Source organism: Gekko japonicus, unplaced genomic scaffold (genome assembly GCF_001447785.1).
Source record: "Gekko japonicus isolate JY-2015 unplaced genomic scaffold, Gekko_japonicus_V1.1 scaffold3950, whole genome shotgun sequence".
In the NCBI taxonomy this organism is placed as follows: Eukaryota; Metazoa; Chordata; class Lepidosauria; order Squamata; family Gekkonidae; genus Gekko; species Gekko japonicus.
The window spans coordinates 55,196-74,390 of record NW_015176091.1 but is presented as its reverse complement, the minus strand read 5'-3'; the positions used below and the strand labels follow the sequence as shown (position 1 = coordinate 74,390).

The window sequence follows — 19,195 nt, the reverse complement described above, 5'->3', positions numbered from 1 at the left end:
GCCGCTGGCATTGAAGTTGCGAGCGAGACATTTGGCTACTGCATCAATCAGCCTGCTCTGGAGCGCTCCTTCCTGAGCGGAGACAATAATGTGTGAGCTGGAGGCTCAAAAACGGTGAGCTGGCTCACACTAACTCAGCTTAGAGGGAACACTGACGCCCTCCCGCCTTGCAAGAGAGAGAACCCTTTCCCGCCCCTCTCGCCCGTCTCGGGCTAGCTTGGGCGGCCCCGATCCCTCCCTCTCCGCCTCGCAAGCCGGCCACATTCCGATGCACGGCGAGCCAGGCGTGGAGGCCGGCGGAGAGGCGAGGGGAGGGACTGCGGGGGGAGTGGAAGGAGGAGGAGGAGACCGGCGGGGAGGGATCCGGAAAATGCAAGCGGCTTCCTGCCACCCCTCCCTCCTCCTCCTCCTCGGTCCAACCCCTCCCCGAAAGCAACAGGAAACCCCGCCAGCCCGCCCGCCCAAGGCAGTCCCGGGGCCCTCGGAAGGTTCGATCCAGCCCAGGTGAGCGCCGTGCGCCGGGATCCCGCGTCGCGCGTTCCGATGGAGGCGAGCCGAGCCCGGGAATCCGCACTGGGGGGGCGCTTCCTGTTCGGAAGGCGCTCGGAGGGCGGGAGGGTTCCCACGGCGGGCGTCTGCGCCAAAGAGGTCCCGGGGCTCCGGCTCGTCCGCGTTCTGCCCCGTAACCCTGCTGTGGGCCGGACGGACTGGCGGTACCGGACTCGAGGGAGGAAGGAGAGCAGCGGGGCTGCGTGTCGAACCCCGGCTCGGCCCCGCCGCCGGCTTCCCAACCTGTGTTCCCTCTAAGCTGAGTGAGTGTGAGCTAGCTCACAGTTTTTTAGCCTCTGGCTCACACATTTTTGTCTTAGCTCGGGAAGGATGGGGCTCCAGAGCAGACTAATGTATGCAGGAGCCAAATCGCTCGCTCACAACTTTAATGCCAGTCGCTCACAAAGTAGAATTCTTGCTCACAAGACTCCACAGCTTAGAGGGAACCTTGTTCCCAACTCCCCCGGCTCGGCCCCGAGACCTCTCCAGTGGCACCGAAGGCGCAAAACCGAATGCGCATAGATGCGCAAAAAAAAAATGCATCCCAGCAATGTTCCCTCTAAGCTGTGGAGTCTTGTGAACAAAAATTCTACTCTGTGAGCTACTGGCATTAACGTTGTGAGCGAGTGATCTGGCTACTGCATAAATTAGTTGGCTCTTGGGCCAGCCTTCCTGGGCGAAGACAGAAATGTGTGAGCCAGAGGCTAAAAAACTGTGAGCTAGCTCACACTAACTCAGCTTAGAGGGAACACTGCATCCCAGTACTGGCGGGGCGATAAATCCGGGAAAGATTCGCCTCCCTCGCCTTTCTGAGCGCAGGGCAGAAAGGCTCTCTGCACATGCTCTCTTGAGTCTTCCAGGCTTGAGCCCCTGGCGTTGGGAACCCGTGCTGGAAGGAACTCGGCTCCAAAGCGGTGGGTCTGAGCACCGACCCCCTTTCCCCCTCCAGACTTTGAGATCTTTCGCTTTAGAATCCGGTTTGTAGGCTCCAGAAAGGGAAGGGATTATTTCTAAACTTTTCTTATGACCTTTATGTACATTTTTATTGTTATAGGTAATTGGGAGTTATGATTTCTCAAAACTTTTTAATTCTACCAATAAAATGTTAATGATAAAAAAAAACATTGAAATTGGGGGTTGTGGGAACGGAGGGCGGGAGGAAAAGAGGAGGTAAGCGGGGGGGGGCGAGGCCTTGTGGGGAAGGGGCCAGAAATATTGGACAGTGAATGCTTCATAAGCGGGACCTTGATTGAAGAAGACTTTAAGGGGTATCTTTTAAACAGTGGGTAGTTCTTGGTCCCACAAGTGCAAATTTATTTGCTACGGCGACAGACTCACTTGAAAGAAAGGGGGAAACGAAGCACGCCTGAATCAGTAAAACGGCAAAAGTCTGGGACTCCCTTTTACAGGCCTCATTTGGGGGTCAGGACCAGTGTTCCCTCTAAGCTGAGTTGGTGTGAGCCAGCTCACCACTTTTTAGCCTCCGGCTCACACATTTTTGTCTCTGCTCAGGGAGGAGGGCTCCAGAGCAAACTGTTTTATGCTGTAGCCAAATCAGTCACTCACAACCAATGTTCCCTCTAAGCTGTGGAGTCTTGTGAGCAAAAATTCTACTTTGTCCACAGCTTAGAAGGAGCATTTGGTCAGGTGTCCCACAGGTTGGGAAACGCCGAGCTGTGAGACGTGGATTTTGTTTTGGGTCTAGAACAGGAATCCTTTCTTGACTGTTGAGGAAGAGTGTCTGCTTGCGTTTTGAAAGGGGGCACGGTGGGACAGTGGCGGTACTGGATTCGAGGCTATGGGGTGAAACATAACAGGACTGTATGTCTTTCTCTGGGCCTCCCCCCCCCCACCACAACAGTTTGACTTTTCCCTCCGGGCAGGGAGGCCTGTAACATGGCCAAGCTCCTGGAAATATGGACCGGAACTAATCTTGGGTGTTGTTTCCATGCGTCTGTGCGTGTCAGCTCCATCATCAGAGACGCGAGTGCGGAACTGGCACCTCTCAGAGCGCCAGGCCCTACATCGAGAGGCAGCGTGAACGGCTCTTCCATGGGGGGGCACGGAGACCAGCTTTCTCTTTCGCTTCCCAGCTTCCCTGGGAACTTGAAAACAGAGAGGCAAAAATGTTAGAAAAATCCAGAGGTGCTCAGAAGCGACGGGGCGTCCGAACGATGAGACACCGGAGATCCTGTCCCGTGGTGGCGTTTTTGGAACACAAGGCCAACCGGTCAGCCTTACCTAGGACTGAACTGGAAGCTGGCGCCCTCTGCAGGCCGCGTCCAGCCCCTCCCCACTTTGCCCACCTTCCTAGCCTCTCATCACTTAAGCTGCCCCGAGAGAAGGTTTTGCATGCCAGACATTTTTTCTGGCCAGGGAGGCCGAAGCAACATTTTGAGGCTGTGAGGTCAATCCCAGAGCGCATGCCAGGCGCGGTGTGGTTTGGGGGGCGGGGGAGAGAGGCTGGGCCTCTTCCCAGGGAGGTTCCAGCCTCAAATAAGCCCTCTGTCGTCTCCTTGGCCTGCCACCTCGGCTTCTTATTTATTTATTTATTTATTTATTTAACTTTAGACTTTATATCCCTCTTTCTCAGGGGGTCTAAGAGCGGCTTACAAGTGGTGCTAGTCACACAATTTTTCCCTAACTAGGGCCACAGAGTTTGTAGGGGTGGGGTTACCTATCAGCACCCTTGTGGTGGTGGTGGTTGGAATGTTCCTTCTTTGGCTCGGCGCTCGGCACTCCGCTCGTCCTCGGCAGGATCCTATGATTCGGCGGTAGTTCTTTCAGGGCGCACGATTCACGTCTTCTTGTCCCAGCAACGTCCTTCCGGCTCCGCTGTGTTCTTGCGTGCCCCAGTCAAGTGATGAGCCTTAGCCAACGTCTCACTGCCCATTCCTTTCTTCGTTTGTTTGGGTTTTTTTGGTGCAGGTTCGATCACGCATCAGATAAATAGTTGGTGTGAAACGGTGTACGTACAACCGAGGGCGAATCCTCCTATCGAGAGGTGGGAGAGAAATCGGCAGGGGGCGAAGAAGGCATCCCGCTGGAATAATAAGCCGTTTTCCCTGCGGAAATGCCCGTTGTTGTTATTGGAGGGGGTGTGGAAGGAAGGCTTGCATTTGCAAAGGCCTCGGTGTGCGTGTGAGCATTGTGCTCTATGTTGCAGAGACGAGCCACCTCTTTCCATGACATCCTGACCACACACAATCAAAACAGGCCCATGGATTTCCCCCCCCTCCACCATAACATTGCTCATAAGTTCCTGTAGAAATGCATGTTGGCTGCATGTTTACACAGTAGACGCTTCAGGGCGTAGAGCTGCCGGCTCTCAGCGCAGAAGGTACCAGGTTCAATCCAGATCAAGGTCAGATCAAGGATCTCAGTTAGCAGATGTTTAGGAAAGATCTTTCTCTGCCTGGGCCCTGGAGAGCGGCTGTGGGTCAGAGCAGGAAATACTGAGCTAGATCAGCCATCGGTCTGACTTGATCTAAAGGTGTCCTCTTATGTTCTTTTTCCGAGGAAGGACTGTGGCTCAATGGCACAGCCTCTGCTCGGCATGCAGAAGGCCCCAGGTTCAGTTCCCGGCATCTCCGATAGCAGGGCTTGGGAAAGAACCTCTACCAATCCGAGTAGGCAGCAAAAGACTGAGTCAGCCCGCTAGTCCCATCACAAGGAAGCGTCAAGTATTCACTCTTGGGGCATCACGCTTTAAAACCTGTTCCTGGTGACCTCTATAAATTACACCTGGGCCAATTACAGAAAGCTGCATGAGTTAAGGTTGCAAGAAATGGATTACATCTGCATAAATCTGAATAAATCAGGAGTAGGAAGGGGAAGAGCATGCTTCATTTCCTTTTAAACCGGGCGTGTAGCAGGTACGATCTTAGAAGTGGCATTCCTTCTTCTACACGTGAGCATATGAATCTGCCTTGTGCCGAATCGGACCATCGGTCTGTGTAAGTCAGTCTTGTCTACTCTGACTGGCAGCTGTTATCCACGGTCTCGGGCAGAGAGGTCTTTCACATCACCTACTGCCTGGTCTTTTAAAAAATTTATTTAGATAATTTTTTAATTTAGATACGCCAGTTTGGTGTCGTGGTTAAGTGCGCGGACTCTAATCTGAGAGAACCAGGTTTGATTCCCCACTCCTCCACTTGCACCTGGCTGGATGATCTTGGGCAAGCCGTAGTTCTGATAAGAGCTGTCCTTGAAAAAGAGCCATTTCTGTCAAGAGCTCTCTCAGCCCCACCTGCCTCACAGAGTGTCTGTTGTGGGGAGGGGAAGGGAAAGGAGTTTGTAAGCCACTCTGAGACACCTTTGGGTAGTGAAGGGCGGGGTATAAATCCAATCTCTTCTAATTTTTATTTTCCAATATATCAATACATAAAACATACAAAACACACAAACAATGACCAGGAGTACCTTCTGTTAGTGCTTACAATTATCTTTTTAGACATCAGTAGTTTTGCACCTACGCCACTACTTCATATATGTATATAAAGCGATTAAAGTATCTATTTCGATTACCGTTTTTATATATACTTTTTGGTGGTTATAGCAATTGCCACTTAAGGTACCACTCCATCCATTTATAAAGTCTTAACCATGCTTTTTCAAATCTTGCCTTGTAATAACAGCGTAAATTATTCCATCTCAGCCGTTTCTAAGAGCTTGTAGATTATTTCTTCTTTTGAAGGTGTTTCTTCTTTTCTCCAATATTTAGCATACAAAATTCTGGCAGAGCTACTGCCTGGTATTTTTAACTGGAGATGCCGAGGATTGAACCTGGGCCCTTCTGCATGCCAAGCAGAGGCTCTTCCACTGAGCCACAGCCCCACTTCATGGCTCTCCAGGGTCTCAGGCAGAAGTCTTTCCCATCACCTCCTGCCAGGTAGTTTCAACTGGAGATGTCAGGGATTGACCCTGGGACCTTCTGCATGCCAAGCAGAGGCTCTGCCAATGAGCTACAGCCCCACTTCATGGGTCTCCAAGGTCTCCGGTGGAGGTCTTCCCCATCACCTCCTGCCTGGTCCTTTCAACTGGAGATGCTGGGGATTGAACCTGGGACCTTCTGCGTGCCACTGAGCTACAGCCCCGCTTCATTGCTCTTCAGGGTCTGCAGGGCCTTTCACATCCCCTCCTGCCTGGTCCTTTCAACTGGAGATGCTGGGGATTGAACCTGGGACCTTCTGCGTGCCAAGCAGAGGCTCTTCCACTGAGCCATGGCCTTTCCTTGCATGTGGGAGAAGGAGGCGGAATGCCTCTTCTAAGACGGCATGTGCAGTAGTTCTCCGATGAGCAGCGTGAGCTGGGCAAAGCGGCCTCTGCCCGGAGGAGTGTACAGTCCAAATCTCAACAGCGAGGTCATCGACAAAGAGAAGTGAGAAAAACGAAAGGCGGTGAGTTTAAAACGTGCGTCTCGGCCTGCTCCGAGCCAGCTGCGTTCGCCCCTCTCTCAGAGTGCGCTTCTGGCACCAGGCCGCAGACGCCGAGTGCATTTGCAGAAATAATGGTGCAGAGGCGGAAATGTCCTTCTGTGTGCATCCGTGGAGCTGGGTCCCCCAATGGACGTGCACTGCTGACTTGTCACAGTCGAAAGTCCCTGACAACAACATGGGCTGATGAGTCACGTGGTTACCCAGTGTCCAGAGAGTCGTGTGAGGTGACCCGGGCCTGTTTCTCTTGACCCCCCTCCCACTGCTCTGTTTTCTCCTTGTCCTTTTTGATGGACTTAAAAAAAAAAAAAGCAGCTGAGGAAGGAAAAGGAGATGGGAAATGAAGGCAGATATGGGGAGGGGCGGGGAATAACTGGGTAGGGAGGAAATTGCGGAGGGGGATAACTGGGTAGGGAGGAAATTGCGGAGGGGAATAACTGGGTAGGGAGGAAACAGTTGAAGAGCTGGTTGAGACCAGTGTTCCCTTTAAGCTGAGTTAGTGTGAGGCTAGCTCACAGTTTTTTAGCCTGCGGTTCACACATTTTTTGTCTTAGCTCAGGAAGGGATGGCTCCAGAGCAAACTAGTTTATGCAGTAGCCAAATTGCTCGCTCACAACTTTAATGCCGGCAGCTCACAAAGTAGAATTTTTGCTCACAAGACTCCAAAGCTTAGAGGGAACTGGGCCCACCACTCAGTTTCTAGAAATTGAAGCCCTTTAAACCCTCTTTGTGGGTCTCTGTTAGGGTTCCACAGATTTCCTGTCATGAGCTTGTTATTATTAATTATTATTGTTGTTGTTATTGCATAGCACTGTGTGTAGTATAGCCAGGAGATCCTAAGATTGTCTGGCAGTCAGAAGTTCTAGCTCTTTAGCGTTATGCACCACTAAATAGCGAGCTAGGCTTGTTTCAGAGGTGGTTTGCGATTGCCTCCCTCTGCGTCACGACCCTGGTATTACGGTTGGTCTCCAGACGGGAGAGATCCGTTCCCCTGGAGAAAATGGCTGCTTTGGAAGGTGGACTCTGTGGCATCACGCCCCGCTGAGGTCCCTTCCCTTTCCAGTTTGGTGTCGTGGTTAAGTGCACTGACTCTAATCTGGGAGAACCCAGTTTGATTCCCCACTCCTCCACTTGCACCTGCTGGATGACCTTGGGCAAGCCATAGTTCTGATAAGAGCTGTTCTTGAAAAAGAGCCGTTTCTGTCAAGAGCTCTCTCAGCCCCACCTACTTCACAGGGTGTCTATTGTGGGGAGGGGAAGGGAAAGGAATTTGTAAGCCGCTCTGAGACACCTTTGGGTAGTGAAGGGCGGGGTATAAATCCAATCTCCTCCTCCTCTTCTTCCTCCTCTTCTTCTTCTTCTCCGCTTTGGGACTCGTTCAGGTAGTGAAGGGCAGGGTATAATTCCAATCTCCTCTTCTCTTCTTATTCTTCCAAACCCTGCCTTCCTCCTCGGGTTCCACCCTCCCCCCCCAAAAATCTCTATGTATTTCCTGAGCCAGATCTGTCATCCTAGTCTCTGTGCCTTGGGGAACTTAAATCCGCTCCCAATATGTGTGTGTGGGGGGAGATGGGGTGGTCAAACTGACGTGAGCGCAGTCTGGAAGAAACAGCTTTGGGGACGTAGAACTGAATGCACCCGTGGACTCCCCCAAAGTTCAGCACGTCCAAAGGCTCCTCGCTCCTACGAAATCTTGCTTCTCTCCCCCCCCCCTGCTTTCCTCAGCCGAACAGCTGGAAGTAGAATCTCGGGGAGATGTCAAAAGGGGCAGGAGAAACACAGCGGGAATAAGGAGTGTTCCGGCCGTTCCCACTGGGATGCGAAGGACTTGAAGGGGGGGGGAGGCAAGCATTTGGGAACAGGCCACGCAGTCCTTAAGATGGAGGCCTGTGGGGTTGGTGGTCCTACCCAGGGGCAGAAGTCGGGGTTTGTGGGAGACGGCAACAACATGGGAACTTGGAGGATCTCCACCCGATCTGCAATTAGAGTGCGGGACGCGTGCCCCAAAGTTATGATACTACGGCCTGTGGCCAGTGTTCCCTCTAAGCTGAGTTGGTGTGAGCTAGCTCACAGTTTTTTAGCCTCCGGCTCACACATTTTTGTCTTCGCTCAGGAAGGAGGGGATGCAGTAGCCAAATCGCTTGCTCACAACTTTAATGCCGGTCGCTCACAGAGTAGAATTTTTGCTCACAAGACTCCACAGCTTAGAGGGAACATTGCCTGTGTCAGAGATTTCAGAGCCATTGCAAGGAGGGCAGCCCTGTTTCAATGGGAGACTCAATGGAACCTCCGTGTTCATAAGAGACTGGGGGTGCACTAGGGGGGAGAACGTAAAAGAAGCCACATTGGATCAGGCCAGTGGCCCATCCAGTCGAACACTCTGTGTCACGCAGTGGCCAAAACCCAGGGGCCATCGGGAGGTCCACCAGCAGAGCCAGAACTCCAGAAGCCCTCCCACTCTTGCCCCCCAAGCGCCAAGAATAAAGAGCACCACTGCCCCAGACGTAAGAACATAAGAGAAGGCATGCTGGATCAAGCCAATGGCCCATCCAGTCCATCACTCTGTGTCACACAGTGGCCAAAACCCAGGGGACATCAGGAGGTCCACCTGTGGGGCCAGAACTCCAGAAGCTCTCCCACTCTTGCCCCCCATGCACCAAGGATACAGAGCATCACTGCCCCAGATTGTTCCTTCTATACCTTGTGGCTAAGAGCCACTCGTGGACCTCTGCTCTTGAAGTTGTCCGTGCTTGTAGCTGCCACCACTTCCTGTGCCAGTGATTTCCTTTTTGGGTGAAGAAGGACTTCCTTTTGTCTGTTCTAAGCCCATTGCTCATTCATTTCATGGAGCACCCACCAGTTCTTGTATTGTGAGAAAGGGAGACAAGTACTTCTTGCGCCTTGGTGTTTAGTCATGCCGGCCACATGACCACGGAAACGTCTTCGGACAGTGCTGGCTCTTCGGCTTGGAAACGGAGATGAGCACCGCAATCCCAGAGTCGGACTCGACTGGCTTTCGAACAAGGGAATGTTTACCTTTACCTTTTTACTTCTTCCTCGACCTTCTCTATCCCATGCATAATTTTGTAAACCTCTTATCCTGTCACCCCTCAATGGTCACTTTTCCAGGCTAAAGAGCCCTAAACCTCTTTCACATTTCTTCATAGGGAAAGGGTTCCATCCCCTCAATCATTTTAGTTGCCCTTTTCTGCACCTTTTCTTAGGTGGGGCTGAGGGAGCTCTTGACAGAAACTGCTCTTTTTTCAAGAACAGCTCTTATCAGAACTAAGGTTGCCCAAGGTCATCCAGCCAGGTGCAAGTGGAGGAGTGGGGAATCAAACCCAGCTCTCCCAGATTAGAGTCTGCGCACTTAACCACTACGCCAGACTGGCTCCAAATGAGGCTGTACAATAGATTTATACAGGGGTATTAGGGTGTGTGTGTGTGTTTTTCCCCTGGAGGTATCTGGTTGGACGCAACTGGGAACAGGATTTTGCACTGGGGAAGTTGTGGCCTGATTCTCCAGAGCTCCTCGTATGTCCTGAATCCCCTGAAACCTTGGAGGGAACCCAAAATCATGATCTAGTGTTGGGGTGTCGAACTCATTTGTCATGAGGGCCGGATCTGACATAAATGAGACCTTGTTGGGCCGGGCCACGTGTGTCATAAAATGTAATGCCAGGTAGCGGAGATATAAACTTTATAAAGGACTCAAACACAAAGGGTTTTTTTTTTAACTTAAAATAAAAGCGTGCTTAAAACACTAGCACTCTTGCAATATTTTGTGTATTTAACAGTGTCTGATAACTGACACCTCTTGCTCTGAATTATTGCATCAAAATGTCTGTGCTGTTGCAGTCTTGAGTATGCTGTTCAGGTGTGTATCTGTAAGCTGCAAACCTACGATGAGGCAGCAGCAGCAGAACTGAAAGAAGAAGGAGAAGACAGCCAGTTCCACCGCAGGCCTGATAGAAGCCCTCTGGGGGCCTGATCCGGCCCCTGGGCCGCATGTTTGACACCCCTGAGCTAGTACATCTCCCTTTACTCTGTGACTGGTGCATGCGCCTCTGTGCCCGCACATCTGTGTATGTGTGTGTGTGTGTGTCAATCGCCGCGCTTGCATCACTTCCTGCTGCAGGAAGTCGATGCTCTCTGTAAATATTCGCCAGTTGCTCCTTTGTTTTAGAAACCCGGTGGACTGGCGATGCCCCCTTTAGGCCAGAAGGGAAGGGAAGGCCCTGGGGGAACGCAGGTGCCCTGGCACGGGGCTCTTCTCTTCCTCAGCCTACAGGTTGTTTGGGAGGAAGTTGAAAAAACCAACAGGGGAGGGCGAGGGCTCTGGCGGCATCACTTCCTGTTTGGGCTCAGTAGGCAGGGGAGTGACGGGGAAGCTGTGTAGCTTGCTCGTCCTGGTACTGAACCTGGGAAGGGAGCTCTTGTATATTCATTAATGAATGCTGTCTCCTCCTAGCCGCTCGCCCGACTTCTCCCTGCCGCCGTCCTCGTCTTGTTACGAAACTGCCCTCCGTTTGTCTTTCCTGCCTCCCTCTCCCCCACCCCGTCCCCATCCGGGTTCGCCGAATAATTTCGTGATCGTTGTTGCTTTTCCCATGCGCATCTCATGCATAAAATGACCCTGAGAGGTAGGTGAGGCCCAAGCGTGCCCATTGATTTTTCATGGCCGAGGGAGGGATGTGGGTTTCCCACGGCCACGCCTGGGAAAGTGTCACTGCGGCCAGTTTCCATCTCGGCCTCGGCAGTTCCGTTTGTAAGACACTGCGGCCGCGGCTGGCCATTTTCGCCCTGGCCTCTCGAAAGTACATAGAAATGAAGTGTGGGACTATGAGCTCGGATTGGGTGATCACGGTACCTTCTCCCACATGGACGCGCCAGATGCAGAATCCGATCGGAAGGTTTCTTTTTAACAACTGCGTCAGAAAGGAATTCAGCAGAAGCGCATCCTTTCCCGGTCTGGAGATGTGATGTTGGGGCACCTGTTGTATTTCTGCCTGTTTTGCAGCCGTGGCAAAGGAACGGGGAGGAAAACTGAGGTCCATCAGTGGCTATTAGCCAAAGCTATAGATAGGAACTCTCAATCTGGGGCAAGTAATCCCCTGTATTCTTGGTGCTGGGGGGGGGACAAGAGTGGGAGGGTTTCTGGTGTCCTGGCCCCACTGCTGGACCTCCTGATGGCACCTGGTATTTTTGGCCATTGTGTGAGACAGAGTGTTGGACTGGAGGGGCCACTGGCCTGGTCCAACGTTGGCTTCTCTTATGTTCTTATGTCTGGGGCGATGATCCTCTGTATCCTTGGTGCTTGGGGGGGGGTCAACAGTGGGAGGGCTTCTAGTGTCCTGGCCCCACTGGTGGACCTCCTGATGGCACCTGGTATTTTTGGCCACTGTGTGACAGAGTGTTGGACTGGATGGGCCACTGGCCTGATCCAACGTTGGCTTCTCTTAGGTTCTTAAAACGGTCCTTGGGTAGAAACTATGTTAGCTAAACTATCTGGATTAAATGTTGTGCCTTATTATCATCATCTATTATTTATTCAATTTATCGTCTTGACGGGACTCAGGGAGGGTTGCAGAACATTAAACAGTGCCGTCAGAGAGCATAAAGCAACCTATGAGCAATCCAGTAGGACTAGCGTTGCAGAGTTAGGGGACAGTGCGTGCGGCAAATTATCCAAGGCAAGGTTATAAGGTGAAGGCGAAGCAGGTGATGCCTTCGATAATCATTGCAGTGGTCGGTTCCACTGTCAATCTCCCTCGCCATCCTGACCGTTAAAGTGACTACTCCTCATAAACATCTACCGGCATGTGCCTCTCCATAAATATTTCCATTGGCTGCTTGTGGGCGAAAAAAGGCGCAGTCTCCTGGATGTAGTTCTCAGGCATCACAAGAGGCCAAGCCTGGTTTGAGAGTGCCATGAAAGGGCCTTTTAATTGAACGCCAAGTGTATTGTTGTTGTTCCCCCACTAGAGGGCATGTGGGTGCAAAAACCGGTGGCTGAAGAGTAGGTTACATTGTTCCCCAGTAGGGGGCTCCAAAGAGCTATCTCCCCACCCACCCACGGCATCCTCCATCGCTCTTCCATTAGTAGGCACCAATATCCTAGTAGTAGAAAAAGAAGAGATTGGATTTATACCCCACTTGGAGTCTCAGAGCGGCTTACAAACTCCTTCCCCTCCCCACAACAAACACCCTGTTAGGTAGGTGGGGCTGAGAGTGCTCTGACTGAGAACTGCTCTTTCAAGAACAGCTCTGACAGAACCGTGGCTTGCCCAAGGTCATCCAGCAGCTGCAAGTGGAGGAGTGGGGAATTGAACCCGGTTCTCCCAGATGAGGGTCCACGCTCCTAACCACTCCACCAAACTAGTAGTTTTCTCTGCACGGATTTCTCTGATTAGGTTCGGGTTCGCTTATGGCCACCTCGCCTGGGGGGGGGCAGATAACATGTGTTTATATTTAGGGAGGCAAAGGGCAGTTTGGTTTGTCCCTGGAACCCTGTGAGTCATTGCAGTTTCCCCCTCCCTTTGGATCCATCCCCCCCCCAAAGAAAACGGGTCTCCACCCTGCCTGCCCTCATGCCAGGCCGTTGGCACGGTGCCCGCTATGAGTCAGGCCGTCTGCGGGGAGTGCCGTTTTCCCTGCCCGCTCGCACCGTTCTGTGAAGCCTCTTTGTAGGTGACAGACGCGGCATTCATGCCCCCTCGGTACCTCCACCTAGTTTAGGAATTTCTGAGTAATTGGGGAAATTGGGGGGAGAAGCAGCCTCGGTAGCTTGAATGCCTCTCTATGTGCAATTCCCCCCCCTCCACTACCCCCCCATCTCCTGGCTGCAGCTATGGATGATAGAGGGCTTCTCAGAAAAAGCTGAGCTGGCAACTCACAAACTGAGCAACCTTTGAGTTGCACTAGAGGGGTGCCCAACCGTTGTTCCCTCTAAGCTGAGTTAGTGTGAGCTTAGCCCACTTTTCAATTCAATTTATTACAGGTCTATATGACCGAAGTCTTGACCAAGAGGATACCAAAGGGGGATAAAATAGGTACATAAAATAGACATAAATGTGTCAAGGTACATAATCACGGTCACATAAAACCCAGGCTGAGCCCAGAGATTAAAAATTACCTAACTACACTTGGGGTGGAGCCAACTAACTAAAATCATCCGAAAATTAAAAGTCGGTGTCGAAGTTTTCAGAAGTGCTGGAATTAGCCCACTTTTCTTTAGCCTCCAGCTCACACATTTTTCTCTTCGCTCAGGAAGGAGGGCTCCAGAGCAAACTAAGTTATGCAGCAGCCAAATCGCTCGCTCACAACTTTAATGCCAGCAGCTCACCATGTAGAATTTTTGCTCACGAGACTCCACAGCTTAGAGGGAACATTGGACTGCCAACCAGTGTTCCCTCTAAGCTAAGTGTGAGCCAGCTCACATTTTTTTTAGCCTCCGGCTCACACGTTTTCGTCTTCGCTCAGGAAGGAGGGGCTCCAGAGCAAACTGATTTGATGCAGCAGCCAAATCGCCCGCTCACCGCTTTTATGCCAGCAGCTCACGAAGTTGGATTTTGGCTCACGAGACTCCACAGCTTAGAGGGAGCGTTGGTGCCAACCCCAAATCCCCCCTCCACCGTTATGTTCTCTGCTGGAGGCTAAATTTTAGCAGCTCCCCCCCCCCACCCCCCGCGGCCTCAGCTTGGTTCTGACCGAAGCAGTAAACCTGTGTCAGGACTGTAACACTGCAGACTGGTGTGTGTGTGTGTGTTGCTGAACGCTCTGCCATGCGAAACGTTCCCTCCACGTTGAAAAGCAGAGGTCAGGGAGGAGAGTTCGGGTGTTGTTTTCTTTCTTTAAAAAAAAAAAAGGGGGTGTGGCTCACTCAGTCGTGCAAACCCCCTTCGGCAACCAGGAATGGAGCAGCCCACATATAGCTTTGGTGAGGGTGGAAGCTGCCATCAAGTTGCCCCCCCCCGACTTACGGTGAACTCAGAGAGTTTCCAAGGCCAGAGACAGACAGAGGTGGTTGGCCATTGCCTGCCTCTGCGTAGCAACCCTGGGATTCCTCAGTGGGTCTCCCATCCAAGGACGAACCAGGGCCGACCCCGCTTAACTTCCGAGAGCTGATGAGATCGGGCCAGCCGGGGCCCTCCAGGTCGGGGCAGAGACACTCAGGGGTGGTTGGCCATGGCCTGCCTCTGCGTAGCAACCCTGGTCTTTCTCGGTGATCTCCCATCCAAGCACTAACTCGGGCCGACCATGCTTAGCTTCCGAGAGCTGACGAGATCAGGCTAGACTGGACTATCCAGGTCAGGGCAGAGACATTCAGGGGTGGTTGGCCATGGCCTGCCTCTGCGTAGCAACCCTGGTCTTCCTCGGTGGTCTCCCATCCAAGCACTAACTCGGGCCGACCATGCTTAGCTTCTGAGAGCTGACGAGATCAGGCTAGACTGGACTATCCAGGTCAGGGCAGAGACATTCAGGGGTGGTTGGCCATGGCCTGCCTCTGCGTAGCAACCCTGGTCTTTCTCGGTGGTCTCCCATCCAAGTACTGACGCCGACCCTGCTTAGCTTCTGAGAGCTGACGAGATCGGGCTAGCCTGGGCCATCCAGGTCAGGGTAAGAGACTATGAGGGGTGCTTTGCCATGGCCTGCCTCTGCGTAGCAACCCTGGACTTCCTCGGCGGTCTCCCATCCAAGTACGAACCAGGGCCGACCCTGCTTAGCTTCTGAGAGCTGACGAGATCGGGCTAGCCTGGGCCATCCAGGTCAGGGTAAGAGACTATGAGGGGGCCTTTGCCATGGCCTGCCTCTGCGTAGCAACCCTGGACTTCCTCGGCGGTCTCCCATCCAAGTACGAACCAGGGCCGACCCTGCTTAGCTTCCGAGAGCTGACAAGATCAGGCTCGCCCGGGCCATCCATATCAGGGCCCGTATAGCTTCACTGCCTGATCAAGAGTTAATCCTCAGTTTGCAATTAACGTTCCTGTAGGTCCATCCTGGACCTGGAGCTGCGGTGGCTCAAGTGGTTAAGACGCTGAACTGCAGGCTGTGGAAGGTCGTTCGTTCAGCAGTTCGAGACCCGAGTGTCCCGCATGACGGAGTGAGCTCCCGTCTCTAGTTCCAGCTCCTGCCAACCTAGCAGTTCGAAAGCAAGAAATTGCAAGTAGATAAATAGGTACCACTTCGGTGGGAAGGGAACAGCGTTCCGTGTGCCTTGGTGTTTAGTCATGCCGGCCACATGACCTCGGAAACGTCTTCGGACAGCGCTGGCTCTTCGGCTTGGAAACAGAGATGAGCACCGCAACCCTAGAGTCGGATTCGACTGGCTTTCAAGCAAGGGAAACATTTCCATTTACATTTTTAGGTCCACCCTGAGAAGGTGAGGGAGGCTAGTAGGCCGAGCCTGACCACCTGCTCCGTCTCTGTTGGACGGCTTGTGGGTCCCCTGACCCCAACCGCCGCTCTGTACACTCCCACCCACGCCTGTGCCTCTGGCTGCACACCTGGGGGCCCTGATAGCCCCCTTCAAGGGATCCGGCTGCGTACTCGGAATCTGCTCCTTGCCGACCTTTATGCTGGTCACTCCCCAATGTGGTGAAGTGGTCGGAGCGTTCGATCAGGATTTGGGACTCCCAGGTTGGAATCCCCGCGCTGCCACGGAACCTCAGGCTCTGAGCCCCCCCTACCTTGCAGGGCTGTTGTGAGGTTAAAAGAGAAGAGCGTGACTCAAGCCGCTTCAGGCCCCACTGGGGAGAAACGGGGGAGGGTGCGAACAAAGTAAATAAACTCTCATCAGAGGGCCCAACGGAAACGTTAATTTTAGGGGGGGGTTGCGGGGAGGGGTTCGGAAGTGGAGGCCGCACAGGGCGGTCAGTCGGTGAACTCTGGCTTTGGGTGTCGTCTGCAGGTATATGCTGAACCTGAACCCTTGGACTCCTTGACCCAGCCGCTGGGGACCCCTCCCCAGGGGGCAAGATGGAGGTGGAGGAAGCGTACAACGGGGTGAGTAACGGGGCAGGGGGTGAGAGTGGGGAGGTTCTGGTTTTGAAAGAAAAAGAAGAGATTGGATTTTTACCCCGCCCTTCACTACCTGAAGGAGTCTCAGAGTGGCTTACAACCTCCTTCCCCCCCCCCCACAACAGACACCCTGTGAGGGAGGTGGGGCTGAGAGAGCACTCTCGAGGACTGCCCTTGAGAGAACAGCTCTGAGAGAACTTGTGACTGACCCAAGGTCACACCAGCAGCTGCAAGTGGAGGAGTGGGGAGTCAAACCCAGTTCTCCCAGATTAGAGTCTGCGCTCCTGACCACTACAGCAAACTGGCTCTCTTCTTTTGGCAAGAGGGCCGATTCTCCAAATCAGAGCCCAGAAATTCCTTTCCGCATCTCGCGGGGAGCAATTCGTGGTTATAAATAAAAGTCTGGGGATGGGCAGAGGTCTGGGTATCCGTGGCCTCTCTCTGAAACTCCCTGCTTCGGTTAGCCGTTGGGGGTGGCGGGGGCAAAAAGGACTTTAAACCACTCAGAAACAGGAGTTGAGTGCTCAAAAGGTGCGCAGAAGAGATTTGGGGGTTGCTAAAGCCGAGATTGTATCAGTCGCTTCCAGGGGACTTAACCTGTCCTTCCATCCTTGCTAGAACCCAGCGCCAGGTGCCCAGAGCGGGTCGGCGGTAGTGATCATCGGCGCCGAAGACGAGGACTTTGAGAATGACATTGAGCTGGTAAGCAGGAGACACGGGTAGAGGCAGGGTTGGGCGCGACGCTCCCTCTAAGCTGTGGAGTCCTGTGAGCAAAAATTCCCCATTTTGAGCTGCTGACATTAAAGTTGTGAGCAAGCCATTTGGCTACTGCACAAATTAGTTTGCTCTGGAGCAATGTTCCCTCTAAGCTGTGGGCTCTTGTGAACAAAAATTCTACTTTGTGAGCTCCTGGCATTAAAGCGAGCAATTTGGCTACTGCATAAATTAGTCTGCTCCGGAGCCCTCCTTCCTGAGCTAAGACAAAAATGTGTGAGCTGGAGGTTAAAAAACTGTGAGCTAGCTCACACTAACTCAGCTTAGAGGGAACACTGCTCTGGAGCCATCCTTCCTGAGCCAAGACAAAAATGTGTGGGCTGGAGGCTAAAAGGCTGTGAGCTAGCTCACACTAACTCAACTTAGAGGCAACACTGGTTTCAGGCCACCCTGCCCGAATCACATGAAAAATATTCATCCCCTGATGCTGTAGAGGCAGACTGGCATTCAAGTTGCGAGCGAGCGATTTGGCTGCTGCATCAATGAGTGGGCTCTGGAGCCAGCCCTTCCTGAGCGGAGACAAAAACGTGTTAGCCGGAGGCTAAAAAACTATGAGCTAGCTCACACTAACTCAGCTTAGAGGGAACACCGGTCAGGTGGAAAAGGGAAGCGCGGCGGAGGCGGGCGATGATCGGTGGTGCTGGGCGAAAGATTGGCGGGAGAGGAGGGCGGGCTGACTGTCTTCTTTGGTGCCTCCCCCCCAGCTCCAGAACCCGGACGCCCAGACCAGCTTGTTCCAGAACCTGGAGGTCCTGAAGGAACATCCCGCCTATCTGATGGTCTTTCTGCAGCATGTGGTGCTCCAGTTCGACTCCAGCCCCGTGGTGAGTCCTGCACGAGAGGCGTGATTTGGTTTTGGTCGGCACAGGCGTGCCGGTTGCCTCCCTGACTGGCACGCACGGCTGTGGCACGCAGGAATCACTGTGTTGGTTGGCTGCCGTGCGAGACGGGAGGCTGAACTCGATGGACCGCCGGTCTGAGCTGGCAGGGCTTAACTTCTGCATCGCAAATGGACCGGGTGCCTTCTGCACATCCACTTGGTCAACTTAGCATGCCGCTTGTTAACTGAGAGCCAGTTTGGTGTCGTGGTGAAGCGCGTGGACTCTAATCTGGGAGAACCGGGTTTGAGTCCCCACTCCTCCACTTGCAGCTGCTGAATGACCTTGGGCAAGCCGTCGTTCTGTCAGAGCTGTCCTTGAAAAAGAGCAGTTTCTGTCAGAGCTCTCTCAGCCCCACCTGCCTCACAGGATGTCTGTTGTGGGGAGAGGAAGGGAAAGGAGTTCGTAAGCCGCTCTGAGACTCCTTTGTTTGTAAGCCGCTCTGAGACACCTTTGGGTGGTGAAGGGCGGGGTATAAATCCAATCTCCTCTCTCTCTCCTTCTTCTTGAATGAAGAGTCTCTCGTTTTTTAAAATTTATTTATTTTTCTCGCCCATCCCTGTTGAAGCACTCCTGGGCTGCTTCCGCTGAGAGGTGAAACGGCACGGGCAGGAGAAGGGCGTGGTACGGCCCTTGCTGGGCTATGGCCTGCACAACGTACATGCAAAACCAGTGGGTCAGCTGGAAGGTTCCAGCCTGGGGATCAGTGCAAATCCGCAGGTTTCAGCCTCTCCTCTCCTAGGTTGGTCTCCGGAACTGGCCGTTCTACTGGGTTGCACCAGCAAGCACGTGAGAACCTAAGATCAGGCCAGGGGTCCATCCAGTCCAGCATCCTGCCTCACACAGTGGCCAACCAGTTCATCTGGAAGTCCAACGAGAGTGCATGGAGGCCGAGGCCTTCCCATGCTGTTGCCCCCTGGCACTGGGATCCAGAGGTTGACTGCCTCTGAATGTGGAGGTTCCCCTCAGTCTCCATGGCTAGTAGCCATCGATAGGCTTCTCCTCCATGAACCTGTCCAATCCCCTTTTAAAGCTGTCTATTCCTGTGGCCATCACTGCATCCTTTGGCAGCCAGTTCCACATTTTAATCATCCTGTGTGAAGTGGTATTTCCTTTTTCCTGTCCTGAACCTACTGCCCATCCGCTTCATCGCCCTCCAGCAATGCTCCCTCTAAGCCGTGGAGTCCTGTGAGCAAAAATTCCACTTTGTGAGCTACCGGTGTTAAAGTTGCGAGCAGGGGATTTGGGCTACTGCATCAATGAGTTTGCCCTGGAGCCAGTTTGGTGTCGTGGTTAAGTGCGCGGACTCTAATCTGGGAGAACCGGGTTTGATTCCCCACTCCTCCACTTGCACCTGCTGATGTGACCTTGGGTCAGTCACAAGCTCTGGCACAGCTGTCCTTGAAAAAGAGCAGTTTGTGTCAGAGTTCTCTCAGCCCCACCCAACTCACAGGGTGTCCGTTGTGGGGAGGGGAAGGGCAAGGAGTTTGTAAGCCGCTCTGAGACTCCAAGTGAAGGGCGGGGTATAAATCCAATCTC

General features: G+C 53.0%; 1 protein-coding gene across 1 annotated transcript in view; it reads left to right on the top strand.

Moving 5' to 3' along the window:
• The first annotated feature begins 436 nt into the window (after positions 1-436).
• LOC107123495 (rho guanine nucleotide exchange factor 1-like) overlaps positions 437-19,195 on the top strand; it is a 65,587-nt gene continuing 46,828 nt past the window's right edge. The window contains exons 1-4 of the mRNA XM_015426747.1: positions 437-504; positions 15,895-15,989; positions 16,623-16,706; positions 17,483-17,602. Of these exons, the coding sequence (XP_015282233.1) occupies positions 15,963-15,989; positions 16,623-16,706; positions 17,483-17,602 (231 nt within the window). The 5' untranslated portion in view covers positions 437-504; positions 15,895-15,962. The remainder of the gene's footprint in view (positions 505-15,894; positions 15,990-16,622; positions 16,707-17,482; positions 17,603-19,195) is intronic.